Here is a 25,572-nt window from a genome sequence, read left to right on the forward strand (position 1 = left end):
ACCTGCTAATAAGGCAAATGATAAGTATATGAAGCGTGAGCTGTAATTTCATAACTACTGGTTTTAAATGCTTACAGATTCAGTGCCAGCTCAGCATACACAAGTGAATTTTGAAGGAAAGACTTTCTAAAACTTCAAGTTGTTAAATTAAGGAAAATTTACTAAAGTATCACTGGCACCTGAATCAAAATTTAAGTACAAAACTCTCAGCCTTTTTCCATATGATAAACCTTCAAGTATTCTAGGATTTCACATTACAGGAAAAAATACCAAGAGTGTTTGATAATTATAGAATTTATACCATTATAAAGCTCCTGTATATATAGTGGAATGATTACATCATGAAATTTTGACATAAGTAACTGAACTGGAAGAGAAAAAACATGTTGACTTACTTTTTCTGTAGTTACAGTAAGAGATGGCACCAAAGATGGTGAGGACTCCGACTGCTTCTTATATTTTTGCTTGTGTTTATCTTTCTCTTTATATTTCTGTAAGTTGTAAAATACAATAAAAACTAAGTTCAGCTTCACCTTTAACATAACCCAATCTATACTGCATCAAGTGTTATCAAAACTGAAGAAATATGGCAATAATGTCCTAAGCTATTTGGAAAACACATTAATGCTCTGAATGTTTTATAATTTTATAAAGCAAATCAAGTATTTATATTTGTTTTCAGAGTGCATCAACTGAAATTCTTCAATAATAACCAGCATTTATGAATGCACTGTTGTTAGTATAACCCATCTTTACAATAATCTCTTAATCAACAAAAGAAACTGGAATAAAAACAGAAACATGGCCTCTGTTTCAAAGATCTTTGTTCATTTTTCACCAAAGACTTCTATCTATCTGCATCTCTGCACCTGCACAGTATTTTTTGTTGGGATACTAATGTAAATTAATGCAAGGTTTTAGCTTTGGCTCCCCTACTGACATCTCCATGCATAAGAATGGGAAATCTGATTTAGATTTCATTTCCAAAAAAGGGACACATATTTTACAAACTAAATAAGTATTTTCCATGGTGAACTGAATAAAATATCAAAGCTATACAAATCAAATGTGCTTCCTAAAAGAGCTGAGAATGTAATCAGTTTTTTAATTTTTATTTCTTAAACATGAATGAAGCATTGGCAGTGTGAACATAATTGTGCCAACGGACAGAAAATAACTTCTTATCCCAGAGCCTTTATTGTATAACAGTAGTCTTTCATACTGGCAGAAATCAAATTCTGGAGGATTACAGAATCAGACATAAATTGTATTTGTTTGAATAGTTTAGACAAATACTTTACAAAAATAGCGAGTCTGACAAAACTAACAATTAAACTTAGAACACAGAAGTTCAGTATTTTTCCCAGTCTAATCATAAACAAGTCATTTTTTCTTAGCAATGTAATATGGTTTACTTAGACAGTCAGTGTCAGAAGATGCAAAGAAACTGCAGCTGGGAGAGAAAGTTACTTTAAGCTAGTGGCACTCAAGTATTTAATTTCTTTAATTATATATTTGTGGAATTTTTTGAACTAACACAAAACTCTGCAAAACAGCACAATGTACAGCTATTTGTGAAGAATGCTTCTACAGAGAGCTAGTAAAAAATGTGCAACCATATGGATTGACACAAGGGGTTCAAAAATGCCATTGAGCAGCTTGATAAGATGTTTAAGTCTAAACAACCATATGAAAACTCAGTAACTGTTTTGAATCTTAAGAACTACCCATGCTGATCTTTCTATAACTATCAAAATGATTGTCCAAACTTTCAAAAGAACATTATTTGTTCAACAGCAACTGCACAACCACTCTCACCTAGCACCAGGACGAGATGCAATATGTGCATACTCTATTCAGGTATGACAAAGTATCACCTTCTATTTCTGTCACAATGAAAGAAATACCAGAAACTTATTTCATTAAATCAGCCTGAGAGAGAGTAAAAGAATGGATTTTTAAATTCTCCAGTAAAGTAAAATTGGTTAACTGATAACCTAGATGCAAAGCTGAAAGCAAAACACTTTTATCTCTACCTTTATGAACTGTAAATACCAGGTGACTGACTTAAGAGATCACCTTGTTTCTAACCAGCCCAAATCCATTTAACTAAACTAATTTTGCCAGGAATGAAATACAGTTTAACTAAGAAAGTTCATAAATTGAGTAAAAAAACTACCAGCACCAAAATATTATGAAAAACTACACTTGCTAGATACAGTACATAAGTTCCTTTTAATCCCTGTACACTTCTTAAAACCCAAAGACAAGTACACTTTAAAAAGCTGATGGGCATTTCTAGGGCTGGGGGTTTTACACACTCAAGTGAAGCTGGGGTTTTTTTTCCACTCTGCCACATGGATAGAAATATGGACCTTTTCCCTTCATAATAAAGTGAGCAGGTGTTGTAACTGGCACACACCACAAGGTAAGTTTTTATTTTTAAAACCTAATATAGGCTTGTTGAAGGAGCTTTAGATCAGGAAGGTCGTGTTTGTTTTCTTTTGAGTTTTTCTCGAGGAGAGATTGTTTGTTTGTCTCTTTTTTAGACCTGGAAAACATATTCGAAAGGAAAAAAGACTACTGTGGAGAGGAAGGATTCAAATGCACTGCACAGTCTTTTCAATAACATCTTAAATGTAACAGTCCCTCAAGTGCTACGCATACTAACAGAAAAGCAAGCAGGAATCAAGGAAATACAGAGGCATCTACACCAAGACTGCCATGCTATCCATTGGTTCTGTTGATACAAAAGACTTCACCAGTGCTAAGCTACCAAACTTACTACATTGGTGGATGTTTAGAAAAACTTGAGTAACAATTTCACTAAACCCCAGACAAGCTTCAGGAAGGAAGCTATGGAATGGGTAACCAGTGCCGGAGTATCTTTGGCTTTCATCATTCTACTGGGAAATTCAAATAATCCTAAAGAAATTTATTATAGTTTTGGAGCCAAGGTGCAATGACTTTAATACACTTTAGGATGAAACTTCATAACTACAACAGTAAACAATAAGAAAACTTTTAAATGAGCATGTTTTACAATCTTTTCTTATGACTTTCTAGTGCTCTTTTACTTCCCGTGTTAATTTCATCTAAAAGGCAAAGAACAATAAAATTCTGACCAAAGGAACACTTAGGAAGACTTCAAATTACATTTTGTAACATACTGAAATCAACAAAAGTCCCTACACATAAGAAGGTGTCAGGAAGGACAAGGGACACAAGAACAGCAGGAAGGAAGAGGGCATAAACAACTCAGGGTCTGGAAAGAATATACTTGATTTCTGTAAAGTGAAGCATCAGCAACCACATCAGATTCCTCCCCCAGATCCAAACCACCAAGGACAGGACAGCTTACCAAGGTTACAGCTTTCCACTGAAAGCCACTGCAGGGGTAACCCATTCAAAGGCCTCTGCAACCAGAGATCTCAATCACAAGACATTTGCTGTCCTTAACTCTACATTTCCTCCTTCTTTTAGGTTATACCTCCTCTTAGAATTTTTTCCTTTTTTTCTTTTCTTTTATTATCTTTTTTCTTCCCAAGGAAAGTTGAGAAGCATTACTTCTGAATGTGAATTGACTTCAAATGCATACCACATCAAAGAACTGGAGAACAGTGCAGGAAAATCTCTGAAAGAAATGCTCAGCTTTTACACTGATAAGAATAAAAATTTCAACAAGCTGCTGAGACTGCTGAAGAGACATAGCTCCTACAAAATGACTTCTTGCAGCTGCATCCTCTTCTACCACAAAGATGCATAAAAAATATAAGAAGAGTTCTGAAATATCCACTCCGGAATTCAGAAAAGGATTAACAGAGGAACATGAATTCCCACAATATTTAACAAATATGACAGCTTTCAATCAAGTCTGTCTCAAAGGCCACAGAAACTAGCCATCTTCCCTACTGCCACAAAACCAACAAACTGTTAGCTCCCAATGGAGAACTCTGCATGCTTCACTTTTATAAGATCTCCGTTCAGTCACAGCTCTAAAAAAACTCCAAAAAAAAGGTAGCAGCAGCTCACCAAGATAAAGATTCATCCATAAAACCACATGAGAGTCCCCCATTCTAAGGAAGGTAATGATATCAAATGTCTAATCTTTTACAAGCTTTACTGTAAGGAAAATAAAGGACAGAAATTACTCTTAACAAGGACTGAAAATAATATTGCCAGTGAGTGAAAGCTAAGGGAGCATTAACGGCAGGCAAAACACACATATCCCATTTATATACTTAGGAATGAGTTCAGATGTTCTAAACTCCTGTGCAGAGCTGATAAATGCAATCTGTACATTCTGTAAAACCAAGATTTAGCAGAAGACACCATTCCAATGAAGACCATATCATAAAATAAAGGACCAACAACAAAATTGCAAAGGGAATCTGGGTTCGCAAGACCAGATTCAGGCAGTTCCTGAAATCTTTCTTACTGTAAGAAAAATAAGGCGTGCTTGCCAGGCAGCCCTTGGGTAAGGACATGTACCAATATTGGTCCTGAACAACTTGAAGAGCCCAGATTTATGGTGCAGCTAAATACCAATACAAACTGCCTCAAGTTCATGCATCATGATAAATCAGAAAGCTTTATTTTTCACCAGGGATCTAATTTTTGGCTTTTGTTTCTTACCTAAAAAATTATGTAATCCCACCTTAACTCCAACAGTTACATGTTGCTAGATAACAAAACAAATATGGTGCAAAATCTCTGGAATTCTACAGCACCTGCTGTGCATTGCTTTCTTGTAGAGCAGGGGGTTGGGAAATGAAGAAGGGGGTGGAAATACATTCTGATTGTTTCTGTTTCTCCCACAAAGATTCAATCTACAAAATTATTACATAAAATGACTTCACAAATACAATTTGGTTCCAATTCTTCATTTTTTTAGCTTGTTTATTTGTTTCATCACTCTAAATATCAACACTTGATCATTCACTTTCTTTAACTTACTTTCAGAGAAACATTTGTCAGATCAGTGAAAAAGACCAGCATCTCATCAAAATATCAAATTAAGGATGCATGTGTAACTACATTTCAGCTGTGATCTGTTACTAGCAAAAGAGATATGATAAAATGTATCTTTTCAAACTCTGGACTTCAATGTTTGGAAATATGAGTAACACAAGTGAACAATAAATAGTTCACTGCTAACAAACTAGATTTTCTTATAACACAGAAGAAATGAATGAGTTCACCTCACCTTTCCCTTAAATGGCATTAATAATTCATAACATTTCCACATGGAAGTATCATTTAACTTGTTGAAGGTATTTACATCTATTTGCAATTCATTTTTTGTCTCAGGAATGCATAGCCCTCTTGAAAGGGGTTTCTACAGGAGTTTATTTGATTAAAATACATTCCGAAGTTCAGCATTTAACAATTCACTGTTACAAAAGAAGAAAAAGGTTTTCTGACCCCACTCTCACCTTTCTCAATGTGCTTAGTGTCAGACCTCCCGTCTGCCCACTCAAACTGCTGAATAGTAGCAACTAAAAACCAAGTTCTGTTGTTTTAGCGAGCTACATTCGTTTTGTAAAGGAACATGAAAGATGGACTGTAACAGGCACAGACAGATGCAGAACAGGAGAATGCTGGGAACAGGAGACTAGCTTCTGTTTTGGAAGAATTAAAACACATGCACACTATCAGCAACCACCAGTGCTTTCTCCTTCAAGACCAAACTGCTTGGACTGACCTTGAATTACTGCATTTTTATGCCTTCTCTATTACAGAAAATCCTTATCCTCCACTACCCTTGGCTGTTCGAAGTTTTTAAACCTCAACAACATTTTAAAATCTACTTTTCTTATTATTAAGCAAAATCATCTGAATGCCTAAATCCCTCATTTTTCAGCTGCTGTTTGATGTCCTCAAATAATGTTAATGTATCAGAGTGCTATATTAGCACAGAGCACTCATATCAGTTCTTTTGTCATTTATAGATTTTCTGTACTTTGTGTCACCAAACACTGTAAACAATCCTGAGTTGTCACATCACAACTAGCATCCCCAATGAAAAGCTGTGCTTAGGTCTTGCTCATCCCAAATAAGAGGCCAGAACTGCTTGGCCTCTTATTTAGGACTAGTAGTTATCAGCAATACAACCATAATAATAATTGCAGAATGAAAGATGACCACAATCCCCAAGTTTCAGACTCAAATCCTAATATACCTTATTTTTCTCAGGCATCCATCTAGCTAGCATTTTAAACAGTAGAACCCACAGCAGAAAAATTCAGTGCAGCAGCAGTGCTGCTGCTGTCACAGTAATAAGCTGATACAGGTAAGAGATAGTTTATAGAGAGAGGTAAGACACTAGTGCCAGCATTATTCATATACATACAGCTCTAAGCATAACACTTTTCAATTACTTAAATACTCAAAAGCCTCACTTAAATGAATAATGGTCATAATTTTAACCATCAATGGTAAAAAGACTCAAGAATCAATGATAAAAATGCCGTCCAAAGCTTCAATGAGGTGCAAGTCTACCAACACTTATCCAGAATGAGCTACTCCTTTGATATTTTACACTAAAATACACTGCTTCTGTTATTTGCAGTTTAACACTAATTAATAGTAATGGATATGCAGTGCCAAACACCTGAGTAGCACTTTCTAACTTCAAAAATGGTGCAAGATTAACTAAATCAATGCAACTATGTATTGTCAGTGCTCACCTTCATTCATTCCTATAAAAATTACAAGTTTGAATTATGTATTATGTTACATACTGTGAAATGCTCCACTGTCTGCAAGGTAACCAAAAGACACCTGTCACATATATATCATGAAATAGGCAAGTAGAATGGCAAACAAAAGGAATCCATTCAATTTTCCTGTCTCAGTCAGCTTAACATTGTAGATCACCTTTAACTGCATATGGTCTACCAGAACCCAAGACACAGTATGGGTGAAATATACAACCTCATAAAAAAGTATTGACATTACCTTCTAGAAACTGCTACAAAAACTAATAATCTTGTATTAATCCAGACTCCAAAGCCAAGAAAAAGAAATTTCAAAGCACCTTTTACTTCTGCATCTCTCACAGTAGCTATAAAACTGAAATCATGCTGGTTGTGAATGGGATAGAGTTAATTTACTTCACCTAGTTAGTGTGGGGCTGTGTTTTGAGTTTGTGCTGAAAACAGTGTTGATAACACAGGACTGTTTTCATTTTTGCTGAGCAGCCCTTATACAGGGCCAAGGCCTTTTCTGCTTCTCACCCCACCAGCATATGGGCTGGTGGTGCACCAGAACCTGGGAAGGGACACAGCCAGGACAGCTGACCCTAAATGACCAAAGACATCCCACACCATAGGACATCACACTCAGTACATAAAAGTCAGGGAAGAAGAAGAAAGGTGCGATGTTCAGAATGATAGCATTTGTCTTCCCAAGTAACAGTTACAAGTGCTGGAGCCCAGCATTCCTGGGATGCCTGAACACCTGCCTGCCCATGGGAATTGGTGAATGAATTCCTTGTTTTGCTTTACTTGCATGCACAATTTCTGCTTTACCTTTTAAACTGTCTTTATGTCAACCCACAAGTTTTTTCACTTTTACCCTTCTGATTCTCTCCCCCATCCCATAAGGGAGGAGAATGAGCAAGTGGCTGTGTAAGGGTGAGCTGCTGGCTAAGGGTTTTATTTTCTTTCCCAATAAAAGACCAAACTGTGTACTTTGAGATGGAAAAAGACAGTTGTAACCTAAGCAGCCTTACAAAATTCTACATCTTGCAGACTAGTTTTTAGGTATACCTGAGGTGGTATGCTTGTCATTTTGATCTTATAATAATTAACTAATCCCAGCTGACAAGCTAATGCTACTGAGGTGTTTGCTGTGTTAATGTATGCTAAAAGCATTACTCTTTTCTCAGTAATATATATAATGTGTTACTGTAAGGTTAGAAAAATATGAGGCAGTCAAATCTGTAATACCATTATGATCTTGAGAATTGAGACAGAAGTTCCTACTTTTTCTCTTACTAAAATAAAATATAAATTCAAATGAGCTTATATTCTTAAGTATTTTTTCTCAACCTCAACAAGAGATCATTGTGCTGGTGCCAGCTCCAGTAAATGTCAAGCAGCTGATGATCAGTATGACAGTTGTATACACAGAACACTGCACAAGTTGACAGAGAATTTTAGTGAGCAACAAGTCAAGCCAGATTGTCACCTTTCCTCTTAATCCTGCAGATAAAAATATCTATTACTAAATATACTCAGACAGAGTAGCTTTCTAATGAAATTTTGTTTACACAGCCACATGCTGTCAGTATTCCTGAACAGTTAAGACTTCCAACAGAATTTGACATGAAGAGATGTATTAAAAAAGAAAAGTCTACACTCCTATGAAAGCCAATACAGAACAGGTGTCCGGAAAGAGAAATGCTATTCACTGGCAACAACAGTAAAGACTGAAGGATGAAGACATCTCTCTTTTCAAACCCATGGAACCCACAGAAAATTTCAGTTTTAGGAAACAGGAACTGGGTTCTGCATCTTAGATAGATATTAGTGTATCTATATGCTGAAACACACGTGGTTTATATTTACTGACCAGCTTTTAGAGGTGTTTCAGAGGCATGTTTCTTTCCCTCTGACTGAACAGAATTTGGAGCAAGTTAACACAGATACGCATCACCATTTGCATCTATATGACACAGTTCTTATTCAAATAATATTTATCTAGTATTACTTCAATTGCTAAAATTGAAATCATTTCAAAGTGGTTGCAAACCACTTTTCTTCTAGCTATCTTCAGCATTCTTACAATTTTGCTTTAGACATCAAGAGCAGTTGAAAGGATTAAACAGTCAAATATAATAAAGTGATTAACAAAGCTTACAAATTTTATAAAAATGCATGGGAAACTACATTACTGGCATGAGTTTGGAGCCTTCTTACCATAAAAAGTTACATAAAACCCCCAATGTTCAAGTAGCATTATTTAGTTTATGAAATGAGGCAATTCATAGAGGAATGGCACAATTAGAATCATCTTTAAAACACTCTATACAACGCTATAAAGTGACTCCCTGGGACTAAGATTTTTTTGTTGTTGTTTTCCAAGAGAAAAAAGAAACTACTGCTTATGCACTGAATGATAACCCAAAAACCTGCAATCTGATCCAATTTTTACCACAGAATCTTCTGTGATTCACAGGAGGTCCATTTTACCTTTTCCCAGTCAGTTGTGCAGACAGTGAGGAAATGCCCTGGGAACACTTGATCTGAGTGTTTACAACACGCCTTACACAGCACATTAAACTCATTAAAAAGCATCAAGCACCTTTTCCCAAATGAAATTCATTGCCCTGACACATGAGCACAGGCTCCTGCACAACACACTGGCCAAGTCTGGGCAGTTCCAAACACAGTTCCAAACCAACACACAGCCTATGGGAACTCTCAATGCAGAGACATGGTTTAAATCTTCCCTTCCCATGGGCCTAACAACCAAACTCCCAGCTAGAGTGTAACACACCAAGTGTGATGCAGGACTACAACCTGTTCTTAGATGTTCAAGTTTCTACCCACAGAAAAAAAAGTGACATTACAGTCAGAAAAACTGTAATGTTTCTTTAAGAACAACACAAGCAGCAAAAAGATGCCCACAATGCATTAGTAGCTCCGTATTTAGGATGCTTATCCTGGCTCCTGGATTTCAGGCTCTCCTCTGATGCTCTCCAAATTCTGTGACAGTGACAAGAGGTTCTTTGTTACTATTTTATATTTTTTGCTTCTTCGATCACTTCTTAGACATCTGCAGTCTTCAGTCACAAGCCCATTTTTGTTTAATTTACATTATACGAGCCACTACAGCAAAATTTTAAATTCTCTCCCTGCTCAGCTCAGACCAAAGCACTTCTAGTAGAAAAGGCACCTGTGTAATTCAGCTGCTATATAGCAGTTAATTACTACATAATATATTCACATTTTTCAGAAGTCATAAACATATAAAGCTAGTAATGTTGCCTAATTTTCATGTTAGTGGCAAAAAAAGACTTCTATTATACAAAGGTCAATTCCAGATATGTTTAGTTCCTTCTTTAGTCCTTCCAAATATAAGACTGCCAGTAACATTAAAGCAAGGCATTCTTCCACAGCCTCATGGTGGCCTGAGTTTTCCCAAGAAAGCCTGAGTAAATACTTGGGCCCTGAAGAAAAGAGATATTATAATGGAATGTCAAGTGACATACTACCAATCCTCTTTAGAAGGGACACAGCCTCATCACTAATCATTTCTAAATAGCATCTCTGCCACAGAAACTAACAATGCTCAGGCAGTAGTAATCAGAATATAATGAAGCTATTTATTCTGTAGCTTCAACATCGTCACGAAAATTAAATCATACCTAAGGTTTGGTTAGAATTGTTCATGGGTTTTTTATTATCATACCCTTACATATTAGTTACCAATTTTGTTGGCAGCGTGCCCAGAAGAGACTAAATACATACTATGGAAGGGAAACACAGGCTTTCAGCTGAGCCTGTCTGTAAAAATGACAGTTACCTATATTAACATTTTCAGACCAACCGCTTCTTACTGCAGTGTAATATTTCCCATGCACAAATGGATAGCTTTTGAGGTCTTAGCAAGAAAAGTGGTTCCAAAGCACAACTCATACAGCTACTGCTAGGCCAAACAGAAAGCTTTAATGATGCCTACAGATCAGATTATCCAAATTTCCAAAGAATGAAGATGAAAGATACAACAGAAACTACAGCAGTCTTGAGGGGCATGTGGGTGCCACACACACACAAATCTGTGAAAAAATATATAAATATTTACTATAATATGACAAAAATCTAGATTCTCATGTGATTTACAAAAGAGGAAATAAGGAAAGTCACCCCAAAAAGCTGTGCTACTCCTCCAAGGTATTTAATACAGTTTATCAAATACACAGCACAAGCTGATAAAATAGCTGACACCATTGGCTGAACACACTCAGTTTGAAAGTCCCTCCAAGTGTACCCTGTAGATTACACAGGTATGACCTGGGAAGCATAGTATCTTTAAAATCATTTAGGAAAAACAAGAAGTAAAACCCAAAATAAAACACCTACAAACCCACCAAGTTTTGTCAATGTGAGTAAAAATCCATGCATGTACTTTGATAAAACATGACCTAAAACATGACAGTCGTGAAAAATTGAGGGAAAAATATGGCAAATATTAGTAAGGGTTTATCATGCAGCTAATTCTGTAGTGCGTAATTCAAAATTGGTTTTTCTACCAGCATGTTACTAAGAAAAAAGAAGCCAAAACCCCATACTTTTATTATTTTAGCCCTAAATTTAGATTTAGGGCTAAAATAATAAAAGTATTATTACATATATCTGTAATCTTAAAAAAAAGATTTTTTTAAAAAAATCTGTATTTAAAAAATATCTGATATCTGTATCTTTTTTTTTTTTAAAAAAGATAGATATCTGTATCTTACCAGATAAAGACAGAACTATTCACGTACACCATTAAACAAGTCTAAAGATTAGACTTTTTCAAAGATTATCCAAGAACAACTGGCAATCAATATCCATCCAAAATGGAAGAGATCTTAAATTCCAAATCAAATATTAAGGAAACTAAGAGTCCAAAGACTGACATTTGCTATTCAATTTCCTGTTTCTATAAATATAGCTCCTTTGCACAATATACATTTGGTCAAAAGATTCTTTGATTCCAATTTTTATGTAATGATTTTTAATAATGTAAAACTAAGTTTACCCTCACCCACACAAAAACCTATTACCCTATTTGTAGAGGACGTGTGCTAGTGAGCAGTTCTGTATGTATTCTTAGAGGCCTAAAAAAAGTGCCAAAGCATATTTGCATTACTGTGTCTGTTATCATCCTCTGTTGAATTTAGATGACAAATTTCCTACAGACAACTGTTAGTGCAGCAGTAATAAAAACCTAAAAATAGTAATCATCATAGATTTGAAATTATTTTTAATAATATACAAAGTCAGATCATTAAAAGAATATGGCAACATTAGAAATCAGCAGTTATGTTCTTTGTACTCTCACAGCAAGATTTCCCAGGTGAGTAAGAAGGTATTTTGCCAGCACAGCGGGTTTGACCACTGGTACCAGTAAAATGTGTCAAGAAGAGATGTCAGTTCTTTGATGAGAGGAAGATATAACAGGTTGAAACATAAGGAATTAGATGCAGGTGTTTATCCACACAGTTGCTAAAATGTCTACTGCTGGTTTTCTTCTTTGTGTAGTCACAAAGGGTATACAAGAAAAGCTCTAACAGAAAATTAAAGCAAAGTAAGTTGCAAGGAACAGCCTTCCCAATGGATATGTTTCAGTATCACAAAACTGAATGCAAACAGAAATAGAGAAGTGCATGTACAAATGCACCTGAAGAGGTTTCCTCATTGGATGCAGGTACCTATGGTTTATCATGTGTTTTTTATTATTCAGTGCTGCAGAACAAGATTTTCTTCACGCTTTTCAGCCAAAATTAAATTTACCAGAAAGGGCTACTTTTAAGCAGATGTGCCACATAATTAGCAACGACAAATCCACTTACTTTTTTCTCCTTCTCATGATGTTTATCCTGAGAGTGAGAGGAAGAATCACTTAAACTTTGATCATATGACCTATTAGATCCCCGTTTGCTCTTTTTCTAAAAAGAGAAAATATATTTATGGACAGAGAAAAGGAACCATTTGAATAAATAAAAAGTATAAAGCATTTCCACTGAAAAGATGCCTTATTACTTGAGGAAAAAAATTTCAGTGCTTCAGTTACTGGAAAGCTGACTAATTACTGACACTAAAATTCACAAGACTACTGAATATATACGAGGAAAAAAGCCTCTCCCTGTATCAACTTTTACACCTCCCACAAATTTACAAGATATGCTTTCCACAGAGAAATTAAATATGCCACTTTTTAAAGGTTAAAAGATGCTAGACACATTTTCAAGTTTTCATAACATAAAACAAAAAAGATGCTGCTCAAATGAGTATCACATGAAACCACAGCAATGCCCTGACACATGCTTGAAATGCCTTGTAAGGTGACTTCATGACTTATTTATTATTCAAGCGATCTGTCTGGTATATTTTCATTAAAATGGATTAAAAACCAGGATAAAGAATGCTACAGTCATGTCTGTGATTATAGCTGGCAGATGTAATTGCCTGTATTTCTGTAATGTCTGAGAATCTAGTTCAGGACTGCAAATACTTTATGCTAGGCCAGTGTTCTAAATGTTGGATTTCCTGTAACTGAGGAACTATTTAAAGACACTTCAGGCCACTCTTTTGTCAACCAGTTTTCATTGGAATAGTAGATGTAGAACACCCACCATCTTCAGCAGTAAATACTATGCACCTGTATTTACCAGGCATCAACAGTCACAACAATCCTAAAGAAAAATTGAAATGCTTAAAACAATCTTGCCAGTCTTTACTGTTCTTACCACTACAGCTTTGTAATGGAAAGCTAACTAATTGTATGTCAAAACAGAGTTATGTCTTTATCATAAAACCTGGGTTTTAAATAAACATACCTGTTCTCAATTACAGCAGCACTGCTACATTCAAATCAAAGGCCTAACAGTGTAAGGATTTGCCTTTGCCACTAAATAAGAGACCATTTTTGCTCTTTTTGTAAATACTTAGCTCAAAATAGTAGGGGAAAAACAAAATGTTCGCTTAGTAAGGGCCTAGAAAGCCCTGACTTATCTTCATGATGAAGTAAATTCATCAGTATTCACAAAAGCACAAAACTAAGCTCACTAAGTTAATCTTCTAGAATCTAAATTGTTGACTGGCCCTGTGTTTTTACCCCGCTGCAACCTAAAAGTCACACCAAGTATTCAACTTTTTTAGCAGTGAAAAATAATCTGCAAGTTAAACTATACTTACAAGACTATTTGAACATAAGTCTGCATATTTTAGTATTAATAAATAACATTTTTTAAACATCAGTAAGCCCCTCAAGTCCACACACTCACACATGTACATAGAAACAGATATCTGGAACTGTCAAATTGTTAAGAAGTGAAAGGAAAGACTCCAGAGGTCTGATCCAAAACCTACTGCATTAACTGAGAAATTTTTATGTTTTTCTTTTCTTGTTTGTTTTTTAAAAATCAAACCTCAAGTCACTTCCTTAAGGTTGTGTTTCAGAGAACTTACAAGAAAGGAATACTCACTGGCTACACAGTGAGAGACAGAACAAAAGAGGTTGGGCAGAAGAGTAACTGAAGCAGAAAAATGTGGAGTGCTTCTTTATTCTCTAGAAGTAGTATTTTCTAGTTTATTCCAAAATGGGCTAAATTCCTAGAAGGCACCTAAACAAATAGCAAAAGAAAACATTCCAGGAACTCAATGAAAAAACCCACTAAATGTGCATGCTATTTCTGGCAGAGGGGGAAAACCCACACATCTATAAAGTAACCACTTATAACAACATTTCCAGCTCGTACTTCTGTAACTGTGATTAAAACATTGTTTTAATGAAATACAATCTACTTTTTGAACTACATGAAAATATAATTTCTAGTGCCAACGGCAGCTCAGAATAAAAAATAAGTCAGTAACATTTATTTACAGAATTTAATTAATACATACCAGTTTATTAAAATGGTATTTACAGTAGCCGCAGTATTGGACGTTATCTGCACCATTGCCTTCCTCTTCACAAAGAAGTCCTGCAAACTGTGCACTAAAAATAAACCAGACAACATTCAAGGAAAGCCATTTTACACCGGTTTGTGCCAAAATATCACAGCTGATAACATATGGTTACTTATATCTGCAATTAGTAAGAGATTTCCACACAAATAACTTCCAGTGGCATGTGAACACAAAACCAACCTTTGTATCCCAGGGAAAAACATGTATAATTCATATTTCGGCCTGTTGCCTTTTGTCAGAACCTTTAAGCCACTCACACAAGCTTACAGCTATCAAATCTACATTTGCTATGCAGTTACTTGCACAAATAAATAAACAAAGCAATCTACAATGACTTAGCTCTAATTCAAGCAAAAAAATTATCTAAGGAAAGAACAGCTTTTAACAAAACCATACTACAGCTCTAAAGAAGAGTTTTTTCAGAACTTAAATACATGGGTCTCTGATTTGCCATGAAAATTAAAGGGTTTTTTTTAATCTAACTTGAATTACATAGTAAATCAAACTGTATTTACTACTTTAAAATACTGTGGCAGGCTAATCTCTTTTAAAAAGATTAATACTTACAAGTTGCATTGACTGGACTAATTATTACTTCATTCCAGTATAATTTTTTCAAAACAATTTTATTTTTCACCATGTGTAATGTTGATATATCTTCTTTTTCAAAACCAACTTAGATATTGACAAACCAAGTATTGTTATATTTTCCATATAATTTTCATTCCCACATGTCAAGAGTTTAGGATTTTCCTTTTGCTTCTTTTCCTTAGGGAATCTTCTCCCATATGTTGCTAGGAGACAACAACGACCGGGTACTTAAGAGAGAAAAAAGAAGTTGCCAAACTCAGGGGAGGAGAGCACCTGGCTGCACTTCTCTTACCTGAGGGTTTCTCTCAGAGGGTCAGAGATACCAGAGAATGGGGCTGGGGAAAAGGGGGCTGGGGCAGCTGCTAGCTCTCTAGAGCTCTCGGCACAGGGAGGGGACAGGCTGCAGTCGTCACCACTGCGGGGTTCAGTCTCCTGCTGCCTTTCTTCTGCCGTGAGCGAAGCTCACAGGAGCGACTGCTGCACCGGGCCCTTGCTGGCACCCTACCTCACCAAACAGGGAACCCTTCATATCTGCTCAGCCGCTTTAGGGCAAACCCCGCCACTCTCTCCCATCCCTCCCCCAAGGGAGTCGCTCCCTGCCGTGTTCGGGAGGCCGGTGCCACTGCCCTGCCGCCCGCCCATCTTCTCTGCCACTACTCCTGGTTTTTTGCTACACTGCAGCCCCACAGGCCCTGTCCGCGCAGACATCCCCGCGCTTCCAGCTACAGCTGCGGAGTTTCTGATACATCTCATCTACCACTCCGGGACTGTGTCCGTCCCTGCCGTTCCAGCTTGCTGCTCCAGAGGGTCCCGCTGCGGCACCAGGATCGACCGCCCCAAGAGGTTTGTAAAGCAAAGCCTCTTTTCCATCCCTTCCCGTCTCGGCCAAGCCGCCATTACCACGCGCTCCCCGAGCTGAGCACAGCGCCCCCGGCCAGGAGCCAGCAGCGCCCCTGCCGGCCGTGACCGGAACTGCACCGACGGGGAAATGCTCCAAAGAGAGAGGCGAGACTGCTCGTCGGGGCTTACGGCTGGTTCGGCCTTTTTGTTTGTTGTTGCTGCCAGTGTTTTTGTTTGTTTGTTATACACATACAGACTAGTAAAGAACTGTTATTCCTTTTCATATATCCTTGCCCGAAGGATCCTTAATTCCAAAGTTATAATGATTCGGAGGGAGGGGGGTTATACTCTCCGTTCTTGGCAGAACTACCTTTCAAACCAAGACACCGGTAATAATGCAATGCTACAGTCAAAGTGATACACTGGAGTATTTAAATTACAGAAGATTATATAATGTGGTTCATTTTCACAGATTTTTAAAAATACGTTCTTGGAAAACCCAGAAATACTAAATACATGCACATCTACAGCTGATACCAACAAGAAAAAAAAATAAAGAGGATGTCTTTAAGCAAAGACATATTGTTTCTAAGTTTCACTTACAAAAAACATGCACTCAAGCTCATTTTTCATTAGACAATCATTCTGACTATCCCAATTTGATACACCTTGCTCTGGATTTCTGGTAGTCTTCACATTTTTCTTCCATTTTTTTAATATTACAGAAGCCTCTAATTTTCTCCAGCCATACTACTACTCTCGAGCTAGATATCATTTCATAGTATAGACCATGTTTTTGAACCAAAACATTCTTAAATGTGGCAAGATCACTGTTTTAATTTTAAGCTTAAAGTCTCATGCTCTTCACAGCATTCAGGGTTTTGGAATAAAGTAAAAAGATGAAAAGGACTCTTGTATGTACCCAAGTGTTTGAAAGGAAAGACCTTTTCATACAAGCACTTGGATGTACACATTTTTTCACATCTGTAAGTAATCCCTTTACATGGTATGCACGCTTTGAGGAACACAATCCATTTTCACCATAAAAAGAAACTTGACATTGATCACATCCAATGAAAAATCAGATGCTTATGAAAGAATAAAACCTGCAAAGTAGTCAAGCAATTAAAAATATAAATGAAGAGTTGCCATGATTACCAGCACCAAAACAATGGAATTAAACCCTTCAAGATCTCCACAAGACATACAGATTATCACTTGGGTACACTGAAGAAAATACATTTAACTGGTCATGAAGCAGCATACTGGGGCAGTCATAAAACAGACAGGTAAATCCACAGATTATGTAGCTAGACTGCCTAGATAAATCTGCCTGCTACTGTAAAATAACTCCAGCTGAAATTGAGAAAACTAACAATGCTTGCAAATTTTGGAGTGGAACTCTTTTTGCTTCCTTCTACCTGTTGACATGTGGTTTAATCTAATTATCCAGCCTCTTTTACAAATCCATAAAGTGAAACAAGCATCTCCTGAATGCAAGGAAAACTAAGTATCTTAAAGTGGAATGAATCAGATGGTGGAGGACACAGCTTTTTTTCCTCCAGCAGTAACACATAAAATCTGAATAGTTCAGGATGATCTGTACCATTTAGATAAAACCAGTGAAGTGAGTTACTCCCAAATGTTTGGAAATCCATACTGGAAAGGGTGAGTCCAGTGCACTTTTAAATACAGCTCAGTAATTTTCCAACTGGTTTACCAAAAGTAAACATCAAAACCCGTTAGCAGGCAATGCTAACAAACAATGTCTTCATACTCCCATATCCTATTAAACATCCTCTAAGAAAAATAACCTAAGACCAAGAAAAAACCCCAAACCCTCCTATACTTATTCGCAGGAGCACACACCATTTAATACCACCCAGGGGAGTATTATCAGACAGCTTCTGCAGCTCACTGCAAAATCTATGCTGCCACTGCCATATTGTTACTAAACACTATTATAAAAACAAACCACTTTGCTGTATTTCTTTACTCAAAAGATGTACTAAATAAGGAGCTTATTCATTACACTGTGTGTATTGATTCTTTCTGCAACATCAGAGATATTAAATAATAAATATACTTACCATGTTACGTGAAAAGCTTGTCGACATCCATGTTTATTACATGTCATACAAGCACCAGTGGCTGCTTTACTTTCTCTGCCTTGTTCATCACAAATATAGCATGTCTATCAAAGAGAAAATACTTAATTTGATAAGAAGTATACAAACAAATTCTGTGTTACAGGAGATCCTAGGCTGAGAACTACTGGATTTTGCAGCTAAGCTGGTTTAAGAACTTCTTTATGAAAGTCTAATCATGCTTGTTAGCAAAAGGAGATCACCTGGTAGGCTCTTGGGATTTGTGCAACACTTCACCAACATTAAGGCAGTACAATTACTAATTTGCTTACATTTCATACCACTGTCAACCAGCTAAAGGGTTAAACAGCCAAGGGTTAATAGCATTAGGCTTCCCAACTGTCCTTGCTTTCAAGTTTGCATTTATGTCCTTTTAAGTCTCAGTCATTTTCATATTCATTTAATATAACATGTATTTGTGGAATTCAGAAACATCAGACTGAGTGTCTAATGGTATATTATGCCAAATGGTACATACATATATATACACAATTACATACAAAAAAACCTGCAAACTTGAAATTTTATTTGTACATTTGGTGGAAAGAATTTTCCAAGTGTCACAGCATGTTTCAATATTCATATGATGCTCAGCCATTTTTAATTAAATTGGTGTTTAACAGAACTCTGCTTTGTTTGGATGACTACTTCAGTATGACTCGGACAGCCCTATAAACATCCTGCAAATTCATCAATCAAGAACCTTCTGTAAAAAAGCCTGAATGAGTATACCAAACACATTTCAACCTCCAAAACAAGCTAAAATGAAAATAACCTATTTAGTACCTGGAAATCTTTTCATAGCATTTCTGTCAATTTTTTTTTTCTGGGATACCACAGCAATTTTTAATCATTCAAAAGAATTCTTAGTAAAACAGAAGAAATTAAGACAAAAAAACTTAAATTCTTCCTCACTATTCACTACTTTTTTTTAACAAGTACATACATACTGTATGGAAGTTCACTACTATGACAGGTGTCACTACAATCTCTCACCAGCATTCCAGGGAAAAACATCAGGCAAAACTAAATCTCCTCATTTTTTTCCTGTCCTAATTACTGAAAGAGCATTTAGAGAGATTCTATATCATATCACATTCATAAGTAAAATTTAACAATTTAAGAAGAGTAAAGTACTGAGCTGGATTAAGTGTTTGTTTTTATATGAGAGAACTTTACTGAGTATTATTAAACATTGACACTCCTACCTCTGCAGAAACCTCGTTATAAGATCCTTACTCAGAAAAGAGAAACTTCTTTATGCCAAAAAATAAAATTGTCTCTATTTTAACTAACAATTTTATCATAACCTCTTTTCAGTGAGGCAGAGAATGAGTAGAATAATAAATGCAAACAACATCAATCATGAGTAGCAGAAAACATGATGGAAAAAAATGGACCAGGAGACCACTGAAATTTTTTACAACGATTATATAATGCAAAACCAGTCTTAGACAGGAAAATGAGTTAAATTCTGAGATCAGAACAGCTTGTTACAGAGGTTTTTAGAACAAGATTTAACAGGAGGTGTCAGCTAACTAAAGCATTTTTGTTAATATGCAAGACTTGAAGGTAGGAGAGTTATTCTTGTACAGTTTCCACACTACTTTAAAGCTAATATATCCTAAAATCATACCCTATAACCTAACATTTAAAAGATCAGAAAGAGGATAATCCTACTTAATTCTTTGCCTTGCTTCTTTTGTACCTCAAGGTGGTGAACACTGATAATTCAGTTGTTTGACAAGGTCTGAGACTGGCTGCTTTTTAGCTTTCCATACCATGACCTGACACATTTAGATTTTAGGAATGAACAAGGTCATGATCTATCAACCTCATCTGAGTCACTATATTAAGTGTAAGTAACTTCAAAGTAAGATACCTCTATAAACAGAGAGTTCAATAAACCCCATAAAACTCAATCTCCAATTACTTTCTGTTTTTTTCCGAGTTTAGTTTCAAGTTCTTAAAGTTTTTTTCCTCACTGAAGCTCAGAAAGAAAAGCAATACAAGCATTCCACTTAGTAGAGATGTAGACTCCATTTTTCAGTATTTACCCTACATGTAGGGTCTCTCTTTTGGGACCTCTTAGAGCAATTTACAGTAAAATGACTGAAAAATTACTACAAGCTACATTATTAACAAGTTTAAATGCAACATGGTGGACTGACTACTCATTTTAAAAAGCTCAAAGAACTTTCCTACAATAGTCACAAGAAGCACTAAACCTGTTTCCTAGTACTCCATATGAAACAGGGACAAAGAAAGTTCCAACAGACAGTAAGTTCTCTACAGCTGATCTTCTCATATTTGTACCTTCTCTTAGACACACAAACCGTTCCAGAAGCCTGAAAACCTTTGTCTTTCTTTCACAAAGGAAGACTTGCATGTATCTGCAAATCCATACAAATGCTACCCCTCTGAAGCCTCTGAAATGTGGAAGTTTAAAACTGTGTCCTACCACCTACAGCTGCACTTTTCTTCAAAGCTCTTAAGGGAAGAGAGTCCCAAATTCACTGGAAAAGAAGCAAAAGCTTTTGACTCAGCAAGGAAATTTTACTCAGAACAAATATCTTACTTCCTTTAAGGCAAAATATATATTTTGCACAGCTGTCTTTATGTTACTGTCAGTATTTTGCCTAAAGATTCAAAGTGTAAATTTTCTTTGCAAAGGCAGACAGAAGGGAAGATGAGACAAAATTATAAGGCAAAAAGTAATTTCAGAAATAGTTTTTAGTACTCCTAACAGCTACCCAATGGCATTCTCTGATCACAAAATCAAACCTAGGAGTTGTACAGAAATTTCTCACTGTTGCAGCAAGTACTGAAAGAAAAGTTTGTCAGCTGCATTCACTACGAGGCAAATGAAGAAACTACAAATGCACTTATCTTTAAATCAGTTCTTAAAAGACATTCCTAAAAGCAGTAATTATCTAAAATTATCACATAGTTTCAAATAAACCTGAAAGACAGGTAAAAGCTGACGTAAAATAAATACATATTTTCCATGCATAACCATCCAAGGACTAAGAAACACTTATTTCTGAAAAGAAGAGTAACTAATAGCCCATTTCTTTTTTGGAAGCAACAGTGTAAAAAGAACTTTGCTGATAGCTAACTCATTAATCAAATCATTCAGTGGATTCATTCTGTAATGTGATGGTTTTTATCCCTGAAGCAGGCAAACTTCAGGGAAATAGCAGCCAAATATCTCCATATGGATAAGCCTTGGTATCTACAGCATTTCTTCTTGCATTTAAAATTACTGTACTTGGTAATACTGCATATTTTGCAGTGTTTACTAAAGAAACAAGTGCATAGGGAAAATCCCAAACATTAAATTAAGTTCTATGTCCTGGCAAAACTTCAAAAATATTTACTTTGAAGACTACAGTATAATTTCTCTCTCATGGTAATTTTCTTTGGCCTGTATTTCCCCCAATTCCATATGCTAGTGTTCTATATGTATCCAACCATGCACAGAGATTTATTTAGAATTTCACAGGAAATAATATCTTACTTAAAATCTCCTATTCCAACCTGAGCTGAGATGCAGAATGAAATTATCACTAAGCCTCTCTAAGAAAAGAAACAACTCCAGTCATTTTTTTTTCCTAATTACATGTTTACATTTGTTCTCAATGTGCAACAAATGTTTCAAGAACTTTTCTTTCCATTTTTATGCAAATTAATAAAGTCAGAGTGAAATGCTTTACAACATTTCTGATCTAAAAAAAAGTGTCCTTTAAATAAACACAATTTATCTTAAATAGCAATAGGAGTAGAAGGTGAAATTACTGCAAGCTACATGAAAAGGGAACTAATAGTTTTATTGGTTTTGGGGGGTATTGCTCAAGAATAGCCTACTTGGGAACCCATGGCAGTTTAACCACAGCAGTGCTAAACTTAGCAGCTACAGACTTAGCCGGAGTTGAGAGTTCCCAGTCAGCCAATACTTCTCTAAATTCAGTACTGTCACAACTAGACTGCTGCTGGCACTGCAGTGTGACTGGTTTCAGAAGGTTTGCAGTAGCAACTGCACAACAGCCATTTCTTGAATTCCCCCGACATCCACAGCCCCTCTCTCCCTGACCCAGAAAGACCAAATAATGACAGTGAAATCCTAATTCTGTAAAAAGAGAGAACAAAAATAGTATAACTTGCAGGCTAGGGGTGTGACCCCAAACTTTGGCATTTCTGACACTGATCTCACTGTACTTCTCAATAAACTGTAGTGGCCTGATGAAAGTAGTTTTAGGCTGACTGCTAACATGGAAAACAGACCTCAATCAGAACACCTGCCCAGAGCACAGAAAACTAACAGCTGGACAACACCAGGAGCTCTCTCCACGTTAACTGTATGGTGCTAGTAACTATCTAGTGAGAAAGAAAAACAGTAAGTACAGACCAACAAAAATGGAAACTAGAATTTTAGTAGCAAAACACAACTGTATTGTCATATTTTTAGAACAAAAAAACTGTTGGAGAAAGAAGAAACTTTAGTTATGATGAAAAGGAATTAACAAAGACTAAAGACAGAAACAAACAATGGATTTTGTCAACAATAATAAAAAATGCAGAGTACATTTTTTGAAGTTACAAGGATTTACTCATCCAATATCCAATTACCATCAATGGAAATGGTGCCAGATAAAACAAAACCCAAAGTGTTCCATGAAATTTTTGAAGGACATTAAGGGAGAAACAGTACCAATTTTAAAAAAAAAATTATGACTGACTACTATTCAAGGAAAAAAAAAACAAGATGTTCTGTCTCCTCGGAGTTGAGGAGAAAGAGGAAATAAACTCATCAGTTATAGGAAATCTTTACTGCTTTGTGCCCAAGCAGAAAGGTTTTATTAGCTCTGTACTGAATCTCACTATTGCATGTTCTTGCCAATGCAGAGGGAAGCAAACAGTGAGATGCCAATAGAGATGCTCAGACAGTAATGAGAAGGCTTGAGAAAAACATAGACTTTGACTCCTGGTTTTTCAGCTGCACTGGTAAATAAGACGGACAAAATGTATTGACAAGCAACTGGAGAAAGTGAAACAGAAAAGAAAAAAGAAAGAAAAAAGGAGTAAGGCTAGAAACATTATGGGGGAGCCCATAACTCAAAGATGGAAACTTGTAAAGGGGATGTGGGGGGTGTGAGAAGTCACAGAGGCAATGTGAACAAGGACTGGTCTCCCTGTAGGAAGAACACAGGAGGGGATGTATGCCTTTTTCTTCTTTCTCTTTTTTATAACACAGTCTATTCCTACATTACTCCATTGTCCACAAACTACCATAAAATAAAGTAAAAAAGAAACTAGAGGTTAAAAGAACAACACAAGAAAAATATGTAACACAACTATTCAGAAATTCAGACAGTTTGTATCTGCAGAAGGGAACATACAAAAACCAATGTAGTTAAGTGAGGAGAAAGTAACACAAGTGAAATAAGAAAAATGTAACTATCAATAAAGAACAATAACAACCTACTGGTTTATTGCTCTACCTTTTTGGGCTTTTTTATTTGAAGTCTCACCACACTTTACAAAACATTCCATCTCACTGACAATTATTTTGGAGTAGTTCTCCTATAAGCAAATAACGCCACTAAAGTGAATGTTGTTTGCAAAGGCAAAAGTTTGCAAGCATTTGCCTTAATATATTAGCATACCTTTCTGTCTTAAAAGAAATGTTTATAAACATGTTTATGTTAATATCAACACTTAAAACACTAGGACTTTGTGGTATTAATAATAACGTCTCATATAAACTGCAATAGTATTTTAACCTACAGAAAATACTCCTTTCAAAATTCCTTTCAAAATAAACTGTTATTCAAAGATAATGGTATTTTTAATTAACGAAACAGTCCCTAATCTAAAGACTAATAAGACATGGCAGATAACCTTACAGGTTAATTTAATAATACAGCTTTCTTAATTCTTCAATTTATCATAAAGACATTGCAGAAAACTTATAGCATTACTGCAGACATTTAGGAATTTTATATAAAGTACATTCTAAGAAGTGTAGTTTAATATTGTTATATCTCAGAAGTTTTTAAATGAATACATTAAATATAAAAAGACATATAATTATACCTTATTGTAACGATCATGAGGAACAGACTGCAACACGATAGGCTCCATTGTAGAAACATTTGCAAACTGCACCTCGGGAATGTACAGAGCACAAACCACATGAGCCCAACCTACAAAAAGTTATAATTGCATTTAATGTTTTCTAGAAGCTTAAAGGACAATTCACTGTAGTACAATTACAGTACAAAGAACCTTTTACAACACTATTTTTTTTCACAGACTATTTTAACTGTTTAGTATATTAAGGACATAAATTACACTTAAGTTATGTTTACATTTCATTTCTGTAATCCAAAGTTTAGATGATCAGTAATACATTTTTTAAGGTAGTCAGAGAGAATTTATATGAGTAATACTCTATGAAATTCAAATACTAATGATTTATATAAACAGTGACACACAAACAGAAAAATTATTATTTTGTTTAATTTCTTGTATTAATACAGTCATTGCATAAAAGCTACTCCAAGTCCTGCAGAAAGGAAGCAGCATCTGACCAGACTGGTATTCTTACAAGCATGGCATCACAGAAGACTTCTGAGTACAATTTTTATTTTAAAAACATTCTGATTTGAATAAACTCCTCTTTCCTTCTGTAGATAGAAATTGCAAAACATATGCACACCCTCACATCCATCCCCTCTATGAAATCTCTTGCTTTTCCATGTATAAAGTTGTGGCCAACTCCTTTTTTCATGGGAATACAAATACCTATATCCAGTCCTATTCTAATTCATTAACTTGGGATCAATAAATGGTTAGTTACTTACCATACTGTGCTTTAACAACATTTTAAGAAAGCCAACACTCTTAATTGTCTGACATTTGGTTGGATGGAGGTGGGAGAAAATTCAAAGTCAGAAACAAACCTATAAATTGGAAGCCTTTTTTCAACAGAGATCCTGAGAGCTATTGATTTGTTTCGAAGGAGGACCATATGCCATAACTGTAGATTTAGCAGAAGCTGCTACATAGCTAATCCAACATTCTGCTATACTGACATTAATAACAGAATTATTACAAGTATTATCATCTCATCCAGAAGTGAATTTGGGGCAGCTAATCGCTTGGTACAAATTCTGTTCTTCCATAAGAGGAAAACTGAAGTCTCTTGTCACAAAACCCGCAGTAAACTTTAAAAATAATTCTGCTTTCCTCCTACCCAGGCTCACTTGTACGCAAATATTAAGAACATAAAATGACAGACTGACATA

The 25,572-nt window shown here is 35.8% G+C and overlaps 1 protein-coding gene across 5 annotated transcripts in view; it reads right to left on the bottom strand.

Moving 5' to 3' along the window:
- The window catches only part of MLLT10 (MLLT10 histone lysine methyltransferase DOT1L cofactor), a 123,707-nt gene that overhangs the window by 63,774 nt on the left and 34,361 nt on the right, over positions 1-25,572 (bottom strand). For 3 of the 5 annotated variants that reach the window (XM_030241727.2, XM_030241734.2, XM_050971619.1), the window contains 5 exons: positions 24,359-24,468; positions 18,206-18,309; positions 14,619-14,712; positions 12,566-12,661; positions 396-491 (listed from right to left, as the gene is read on the bottom strand). In XM_030241727.2, coding sequence (XP_030097587.2) covers positions 396-491; positions 12,566-12,661; positions 14,619-14,712; positions 18,206-18,309; positions 24,359-24,468 — 500 coding nt within the window. The remainder of the gene's footprint in view (positions 1-395; positions 492-12,565; positions 12,662-14,618; positions 14,713-18,205; positions 18,310-24,358; positions 24,469-25,572) is intronic. The other 2 variants (XM_050971618.1, XM_030241749.2) reach the window with 2 other exon arrangements.

This window comes from Serinus canaria, chromosome 2, assembly GCF_022539315.1.
Source record: "Serinus canaria isolate serCan28SL12 chromosome 2, serCan2020, whole genome shotgun sequence".
In the NCBI taxonomy this organism is placed as follows: domain Eukaryota; kingdom Metazoa; phylum Chordata; class Aves; order Passeriformes; family Fringillidae; genus Serinus; species Serinus canaria.